At 42.6% G+C, this 9,594-nt stretch overlaps 1 protein-coding gene across 1 annotated transcript in view; it reads left to right on the top strand.

Annotated features, from left to right (window-relative positions):
- LOC118328241 (RNA-binding protein Musashi homolog 1-like) overlaps positions 1 to 9,594 on the top strand; it is a 21,302-nt gene that overhangs the window by 5,023 nt on the left and 6,685 nt on the right. Inside the window, exons 4-5 of the mRNA XM_035661868.1 lie at positions 4,320 to 4,361; positions 4,824 to 4,916. Of these exons, the coding sequence (XP_035517761.1) occupies positions 4,320 to 4,361; positions 4,824 to 4,916 (135 nt within the window). The remainder of the gene's footprint in view (positions 1 to 4,319; positions 4,362 to 4,823; positions 4,917 to 9,594) is intronic.

Raw genomic sequence — 9,594 nt, 5'->3', positions numbered from 1 at the left:
TGTGTGTGTGTTTATGTGTGTTTTTTTCATGTTTCTCGCCTATTTACTTACATATATGTGTCCCTTTGTACGTGTGTTGGTGTTTATGTTCATCATTTGGGTGCTCGTGAGTGTATGTGTTCCTGTGGGGGTAGCACGGGAGCCCCAGTTCCTCTACGGGCCCATCTGTTTTGTACTCTTTGTCCGTAATTAATGAAATCAGAGGGGCTGCCTGCTGGGACGGCCCCGCTTTGCACGCTACACTGGACAGGCCCACTTTCTCATTGGCTGACTTCTGTTTTCCAAATGAATGCCTTCTCTTTCTCCCCTACTCATTTTCACACTCTTTTCCGTTCCTCTCTCTTCTCTCTCTCTCTCTCTCTCTCTCTCTCTTCTCTCCCTCCCTCCCTCCATCCATATATTGATTTGACATTCTATTTTTTTTTCCAGTATGTAACACTGGTGGACGCGCTGGGCCACGTGAGGTGACTATTGGTCGTAGATTAGTCTAGTCCTAAAAGCTAAACCACCTAAATCATATTGTAGGCTCTGCCGTCACTATGCTACCTAGATTGAGCGGAGGTTGGATGTCATGAAGCAGGATGTTAGTCAGACCATTTCACGAACACTCAGTCATAACTCTTCTTTGTCAGTCTGGGAAGAGCAACTTTTTTCTTCCTAGAAAGGTTTTTAACATTATTCGTGGTTAGTTCCATTTTCACCACTGATTGGGACTGTTACATCGCAGAGCCACTTCTCAATGTCAAGCCTCTGAAGAGCTGTTTCTGAGTGTTGCAAACAGTGACCTGGCTAAGTCATTTTATTTTTTGCTTTGTGGCCTATCTGTCTTCCTTGAGGCTAATCCGCCAGTCTGATAGATGCTTTAGTTTTCATTTATTACAGCCTTCCTCTTGAGTACAGCCAGATGTAGAAATTACATGTTAGATATATTCTGTTATTTCGTGGAATGATTTTTTTAACAGCATGGCATGACTGTAGCCGTAGTAGCACTACTACAGATATTGCATTAGGCCTAACCTAGTCTAGTTGGTAACCTTTTGTATTTTAGCCTGTTTTTTTAAGAGCTTTTGATAATTTAAATGCTGTGAAATATTGGTGTCTTGACAAACATGTGAAATATGGGCGGGACATATGATGATTTCCATGAGACATATAGATTAGTCAACCTATTTTTTCTGTACTATTTATACCATGGTATCTGTAATAACTGGATCTAGATTGTTGTATCAATGTGATGACGCTTCTTGATTTGTCAGGTGTTTTATTTACTGGATAGGTAAATAAAAACAACAACTACCAGCCAGCTAATTAACAGATTTTCAATTGAGTTTCACCAACACGTAACGGAATATATAGTGATTTTGTGAAATAATCTTTACTGATTGACCATTCCTCAAGTACAAGTGTCAGTGTTTCCAAGCAGAACCGAAGAAGAGATGGATCTTTAAGGCAGATTTTCTTAATCACCACACGCTGATAAGTTAGTGAAAAGGCTGATGGATGTTTTTTACTCATTCAGCTTATAGAAACAGAATTTCTTGGAGGATATATTTTACTGTATACACTGTACGTGACTGCAGCCTTGTGTCAGATGTGAGAGGTTAGTTTCTGACCGCTGTCATTGTTCGCTTATGGTCTGTGTCTCTGCCACATAATCGCCTCAGGGCAGCACCTGCCCTCCAGTCTTGTTAAAACAGTTAAAGGCAGGTGGGCTGACCTGCACATGAGAGGCTGTTACCTCGCAGCACTTTCAGTTTGGAAGAAATGTTGCCTGAATTTCTCAACCACTTAAACCAGGTCTGCTTTGTTAGGTTTGGCTGGAAAAATATATATATATATTTACAAGAAAATTGAGCATCATCATGAGGTAATTACTGCCGGTTGTAGTCTTCTTTTAGGGCGATTCTGCCATTGTGTTATGCTTCGGAGGTCACTGCAGCTTCTACGTTCTTTATCTTTTTTTGCTTGTATTTTTTGCCATAAAATACACGCACAGCCTAAAAAACAACCTTCAGATGCACTGTTACTTGTACTGCAAAGAGTAAACAGTGAGACTTGTAGTATATAGAAATGGCTACATCTGCACTTGCCATTTACAGTATTTGTGTCTTTTGTGCTAATCTAAGGATGAATAGCAGGTGGTTAATCCTACAGCATAAAGCCACACAACTGCAATGTAACATTTGGCCCACAAAGCACAGATCCTGTAAGAAATGCTGTGTTGTCATTGTTTGTGAGTGCGCTCTGTTGGTGCACTGCTGTTGCCGATAGTCGCCGGTGGCTTTGCGTGTCCATGTCACCTTTGTCTGTGTGCTCAGACCAGCTGGAGGTGACACGACTCTCCTCGTCTTTGTGTCCCACTTCAAGGTGCAAAGTCCTTCTGCAATCCCTCCCAAGGACGCTGCAGCTGCATCTTAGTTACACAGCGTTGTGCTCTCGAAGCAGCGTTAAATCTGAGGTTCTTAAAGGTCCTCGTGGGGTATTTTTGTCTGTAGATTTGTCATCAGAAGCAGGGCATTATCACAGGAAAGAGATGAAAGGATTGCTTGAATATTGAATGAACACCCTCCCTTGTATTGTGTGTATTATTCAGATAATAAGTACTTATTTCTGGCCATTTGACAGGCTCCTCTTAGTTGCCAATATCAATTCAATACCTCTGATAGCGGCTGTGTGAGACACAAGGGGTTTTGCTTCACACATCCAATTATTAGAACAAAGATGGAACTCTAAGACCATAATACACTACAAGGTCCTGTGACCTAAAATCATCTCTCTCGTTGGCTTGAGTGAGAATAACACGAGATTCCTCACAAATTTAAAATGCCAGGCCAGGCTTTGCATATTTAGCATTATTAAAGGCCAGCTCATTCAAAACTCATTTGCTTCTAATTTTATCTGTAACCTTGACCACTGCCGAGACATTCCACTTGGGAGAAATATGGATACAGTCAAATCTGGCTAATCCAAAATGGAGGTTGTCTGGATTTGTGAGGTTTAAAAAATATATATATCCATCTGAAATGTATTCAGAATATTAAATGCTCATTTTGGATTCCAGACTGCCCTGCTCTGTCTAGTTTTGTGGCTAAGATGCATTTAGTTGTGTCAATTTGTAAATGTACATATTCACGTCTCACTGTGTATTTTGTTCCCTACGCCTGTTTGTTTGGCTGGTGTGTTTGGATTTTTTGGGGCTTGCATAAACAAGGGTCTACTATACATACTCGCAGATTAGCATATGCTCTATTTTTGGACTTGCAGGCCTTCAGATGGGTTCAGACTTAGAGGCTCTGTGTTGTAACTAATTCTAGTTAGTTAACAGTGTGATAATTCATTGATGCCCCGAGAGTAAAATTCAGTTTACACAAGCACAGGATCAGCTACTGAACCACATATCTGGAGCAGGTAGAGATTTGGTGTCTTTGCTCAAGGAACTTAATCTGGGCGAGGGGGGGTGGGTGTATGCATTTTAATGGTAGATGCTCTGGGTAAGAAGAGGTCTGCCACCCAGAAGAGACAGGAAAAACATTTTTAAACCTTAAAAAATGTGTTTGGGGTCCTGGACACGCTATGCCCTTGTTTGAAACCTCAAAAAACAATGTTTCATCCAATTAATACTTTATGACTTTGCCTAATTCTGTTAGAAATTATTCTAAAGACGATTCTGAATTGACAACATAAATAAATGACCAAAAATATGATTAAAGATGACACGTTACTTCTGTTTGATGACTCAGAGACTCCAGCTGTAAAACATGGTAATGTATAAAGGTTTTTCATCGGCTCCATATTTGTGATTGGCGTCACAAATTAAAGAGTTTTATTCATGCCTAACCATATAACTATATGAAATATGAAATATTTCCTTATTTGGTTTAATAATAAGGCATTTCCATTTTCATACCTTCATAAAAGCCCAATTTGTGGCAAAGGGAAGGGTTACAACATTAATACTTTCCCACATATTTGGTTTTAATAATCAGAAGAAAAGGAAAGAAATAATGGAAAAAACCTTTTGCAATTATTAAAATTATTATTACAATTACAGCAGTGGGGTCTGTGCGTCTCTAAACAATGAAGCAATTGTCAACAATCGCTCACGTTAAACAGAATCCTGTAGATATAGTTAATAAAGATAAGATAAAAGATAAAGTTGCTCCGGGCTATACAATCATCACAATTCATCAATCATCAAAACTGCATTCAAATCCATAGTAGGATGTCTTGAAATGTGTACATCATTTCCAGAACTGATGTGTTTTCCCTTCTACATTAAGCACTTTAAAACTCAGCTCCAACTCATCTCTTCCCTACAGATTGACCCAAAGGTGGCGTTTCCCCGCCGGGCCCAGCCTAAGGTGAGTGCTCCCTGAAGGGGTTAACAGCAAGGAGGAGTAGTGGTGATGTCATCTGTCACCTCTCATCACTCAGCCCTGGTTGGGTGGGATTAGAGTCAGGCAGTGACCAAAGAGGAGCTGCAATCCACTTGTCCATCCTGACACCGTGACCCCATACCCTGACCCCACCCATCCCCCGATCGTCAGCAGCCAACATCTTACGCACACACACACTCATTTCTGTCCCGGCACACACATCAGTGAAAGCCTACACACAAGTATTCACCTGTACACACACATCTCAGAGCCCTAAATGTAGCAGCCTATAAACCAAAGGGAAATAGGCTGAATGGAGCAGAGCTTTTGGAAACCTCTCAGATGAGATAAACACCAACAAACACAAGTCCCTTTATCACCAGCATCTACCCCCGGCCTAATGTGATTAGTGGTAAACGATGCCTTTTTCTTCTTCTGTGTTGCTAGCTGGTGACCAGGACAAAGAAGATCTTTGTCGGAGGACTGTCAGTCAATACCACCATCGAAGATGTGAAGCATTACTTCGACCAGTTTGGAAAGGTAACTATACACAAATCTGGTATCTATTTGTAGCCATCGCACTGTGATAAGCTCCTGTCTTTCAGATTCTCTAGAGCAGTGGTTCCCAACCTTTTGTGTCAGACCCACCGCCTGGTCACCCTCAAGTCCCCCTCATCAACAATCCCCCGACATTATGTTACAAATGTGTTCACACTGAATGGGGTTTAACTGCATACTATTGAATTAAGAATGACATGAAAGTAGATATAGTAGTGCATCATTTTTTATATAATGTTAATTAGGTTGTTTTGGTGAAGTTTGCATTTGTACTACTACTACCTATTAATCTATTAGCCTACTTTGAGCTTTCTATTTTAACAGTGTACATATTACTGTTTGCTCTTTCAATCATTTGACCATTTGCTAACTATTGCTAACAGTGTTTTCATTACTTTAACCAACTATTTCAGGAGTATATCCATTACTATTAGTCATTTAACGTGACCATTAGCTAACAATTTGAACAATGTATCCCTTACTTTTAGCTATTATGTCATTTATTCATTAGCTGACTATTTGAACAGTGTATTCAGTACTTAGGCTAACTATTTCAACCTTTGCTCTTAGCTATGTCGACCATTGACCACTACTTTAAGCTAACTGTTGAAATTCTGTATCCACTACTATCAGCTATAACAAAATAATTTACACTTTTTGTTACTTTTTGTTATCTATTTCAGCCATTAAGCGCTTTTAGCTAACATTAACTGTTTCACTGTTCTTTTAATTTGCTAACTAGTTGTCACGCTATAGCTGCGACTTGTGGTGTTCAGGTGTTAAAGCTGACTCAATATTACTCCTATTTTTTTAATCAAATCAAAATTTCTATTTTGTCAAATTAATTGAGCTTCTCCACCATCTTTCCCCGTGGCAACTGCAGAACTAGTAGTCCCTTGGGTACAAGTACCCCTGGTTGGGAAACACTGCTCTAATGGACTGTGTGCTTTTGATAGATTATATTAATCTGACGGCCCTCTCCCTTTGACATATTTCAGCTTTAGCTTGTTTTCCTCATCTTTTATAACTCTTTTATACCTTTTCCCCTTTTCATTTGAGCCAATGCAAAACAAAAAGTGCAAAAGGGGGCCTAATTTCAGAAAAAGAAATAGAGAGAAAAACAGCCGACGTTTAAGGGGAAAGAGAGGACTGAAAGAGAGAAGTGATAGTCTGCTCTGCCAGCCACAGTATTAGTTAGTTTGTTAGTTTATCTCTTTTGTTAGCTGTTTTGCTTTTTTTCCCGATCACATCTTAGTGTCTGTGGCTTCTACATTCGTCCTGCTCAGCTCCTTTGAATGAAATTTGGTGAAAGGCAAACACATGCTGTGGAGACAGATGAGTGGCCGGGGAGAGGGAGGAAGAAAAAAACAAAAAATAAAGCAGCGAGAGGAGGGGAAGAGAAGAGGGAGATGGTGGGGGGCTGAAAGGGAAGAAGCAACCCCCCATGGAGAGAGAGGGAGGGGAACTCGGAAGGGTTGAAGGGCAGAGAAAAGGAGGAATGTTGAGATAGTGAGGAGAAAAAGTGAATGTGAAAGGGAAAAAACACCAATCTGATGGGCCATAAATGTGTCAAAGTATCCATCATTCATGAAATGTTGGGTTACTTTTTAGCTAACTACACTTTGGGGGGTTTGGGAGTGTGTTTAAGTAGAGTTCAGGCTCTTCAGTATTAACTAATCAAATGCAACAGCTGCTCCTGTAACCCCCCCCCACCTTACCCAAAATCAGTACCTCAGACACCCACTCCCATCCCACATACACACACCCTGCTCCAGTCCCTCTCAGCTTGTTGCCGTGGTGACCTGTTTTCACCCATTGTCCCGCTGTAATCCAGTGTTTTTTTTTGTTTCCTTTAAAAAAAATGTGTAAGAAGTGTGCATTTGCATGAATGGAAAGAGGGGTGTGTGTGTGTGTGTGTGTGTGTGTGCGCGTGCGCATGAAAGTGTGACAGTGGCCTCGCCTTCGATGCAGAGGGAGGCGAGCTTGCATACATTTGTAGGAGGCTGTAAGACTCACAGCCAGTGATCCAGTTGTCACAAACATTAAGTATGTGATTCTGCTGTTGGAAAGAGTCTGAAAATGAACATCGCTTCAGGATGTAGGCCTAATGGGTTGGAAGAAATTAACAGCACGAACCTCCTTCTGCCTCGTGTCTGGCTGTGTTTTCTCCCAGTTGGCCTCTGACTCATGTTTGGGGTATTACCATATATCAGGTGCTAGTTCGAATTTAAATAATGTCTTGTAATTCTGGGTCGTCGATCGGGGTAGACCTGGATTACACATGTGGCCGTCGCGCAGTTTAACTCATTGTAAGGTGCATGTTGTGACATGTGTCATGCTTCCTGACTGTGTTTTATAAAATGGCAGCTCTGTGCCGAATCAGTTCTCCCCGGTGATCACAGGCACTCGTATCTAAGACAACACTCCCTCCGCAGGATGAGGGAATATTTGGACTGTTTGGACACGTGAGACCAAAGCTGTATCAAGGAGAGCGCCAATCCCACAGTGCATTCCTGCAGAGCGGGAGGTATTTCTTGTTTATTATCTGAGCCTGGTTACAAGGTGCAGGTTAGGATGGAGTAGGACTCAGTGTCCTGTTTATTTTCATACTGTGGCACCGCCTCGCAAAGGAAAACACAGAATGCACTATGCATTTTCTGCAACTCTTTGATACATGCCGAGTATATTTCTGAAAGCACACCTACACAAACTTTGTTAGGCTGGACCGAAATGGCTGCTCGGTTGACATGTCAGGTGTTTTGGACCAAACCAAGGAGGCAAAGGCATATGTTAATGTGTGGTTTCCTAAGTGAGCAAATCTGAGCTCCTGTTGCTAAATGTCCCCAGGCCAATAAGACTGCAGCAGCCATGTTTGTGTGAGAAGTAGGTCTGAATCCCGAGGTGAACGTCTTGTAATCCCCCTCCACCTGGTGGAGAGTTGAGAACACCTCCCGTCTTTTTTGGCCACGGCTGAACGCACAGCCTGTGTGAAGCAGAGAAATGTGTTGCAGTTAGGTAATTTGATAATTAGCATTTCAGGCATTTTGGCGATACAGTCAGTTATGTTTAATCTCAAAGAAAATCCCTGTTTTCCCTCTTTTTTTATCCTACCTCTCTTGCACTGCATTCCTGAAGTACCTTACCCGATAAACTACCATTAAAACCCCCTTTTTTAAAATTCTCCTCAAATCAAACGAGAGAATGGGCCAGAGCGGTAAGCAAAGGAAGGAGTGGATAAGATGAAAAATGCAGCATGGACAGGGCAGACGGGAAAAGTTGGGACTCCACTCACCCATGTGAGCTGGCGATTAGGAGGCTTGACTGAACACTTTGTCTGCTGGCCTGTTTAGAGAGACATGGCCGGAGAGAGAGAGAGCGAGAGAGGAGAGGATGAAAGAGGGAGATGTGAGGAGACAGAAGGGCAAAAATGTGAATGCCACCTTTCATAATCTCGCAAATAGTGTAATGGACTTGTCAGCAAACGCTTGTTCTTCGGACAATAGCTGCACGCTTCACCGAAAACTGGATATTTTGAATGCTGCACTCGGAACGCTGTGCAGGATCACAGTCGACTCTCGTTTTGGTACATCTGAGAATATGACCTTAACTTTTCTCCACTCTCTGCATGCACGCTGACTAGTTAGCGACTGAGCCGCGCGCTAAGCCAATCTCAGACCCCCACAGCTATCCAATCAGATTGTCTTACAGCACCCTGGGCAGTGGACATCGGAGATCGTCTTCTTATTGGTTTTGGCAAGGGCAAGGGGCTGGTGTGCGACCACAGCATAAGCTCACACACGTGACAGAATACTTCTGAAGTCAGCACACCATTTTATTCCGATGGAAGACAATTAGATAAACCGTATTAGCATGGCTGCATTATCTCTTTCCTGGCCTCACAGCTCAAAAGCTCCTCGCTCTGGTAGTGCTAGCCACCGGTCATCTCTTCCAGAATAGATGTTGCTAATGCTAACAGGAGGGCTAGCTGTGCGTGTAACTCTACTCTTATGATAACATGTTGGCTTGCAGCTGTCTACTTACTGTCCTGTTCCCCGGCTCTCTGCTGTGTCATTGAGTTTGGACGACCGGAAGGGTGGAAGGCATGAGAGGAGAGGAGGTGGGAGCAGGAGGAGGGGGTGGGCAGTGAAAACTGAATGAAGGACAGAGAGAGGAGGGGGTGCTCTGCTTGTGTGTGTGTGTGTGTGTGTGTGTGTGACCAAGCTATATGTTGACAAGGATGAGAGTTGAAAGGGTCAGGGAGGTTGTAGGGGCAACCTTGATCCTCTCCATATTCTTCATTTGGCGAGGGGAAAGCTGGAAATGTCTCACTTTTATAGACACGGACGTAATCTCAGTCCGACCAGAAGACGGGGATGTGTTTTTCATCTGAGGTAAAGGTTAGAAATCGGATGGCCTAGTCATCCAGAGGCCTCGGCCACTCATGTTACACTGGTTTGAGTTTCAGTGCTTGCTGCCTAATGAAAATAGCCATGTAGTCATACTCCACATGTGTCTCCATGTGATGTGGGGAGCCTGTGTTGCAGATTTTTGTAAACGCGGTAGTTTTTCTGGTTAACGTCAGTAAACGGCATTTTCACAGCGATCCTGGGCCTTGGCTTCCATTTCTCTCTCTCCTCATGCCGTCAGAGCCCGAGCAGAA

Source organism: Morone saxatilis, unplaced genomic scaffold, assembly GCF_004916995.1.
Source record: "Morone saxatilis isolate NCDOM2014 unplaced genomic scaffold, NCSU_SB_2.0 Contig18, whole genome shotgun sequence".
Lineage (NCBI taxonomy): Eukaryota > Metazoa > Chordata > Actinopteri > Moronidae > Morone > Morone saxatilis.
This window is presented reverse-complemented; position numbering and strand designations above follow the sequence as displayed.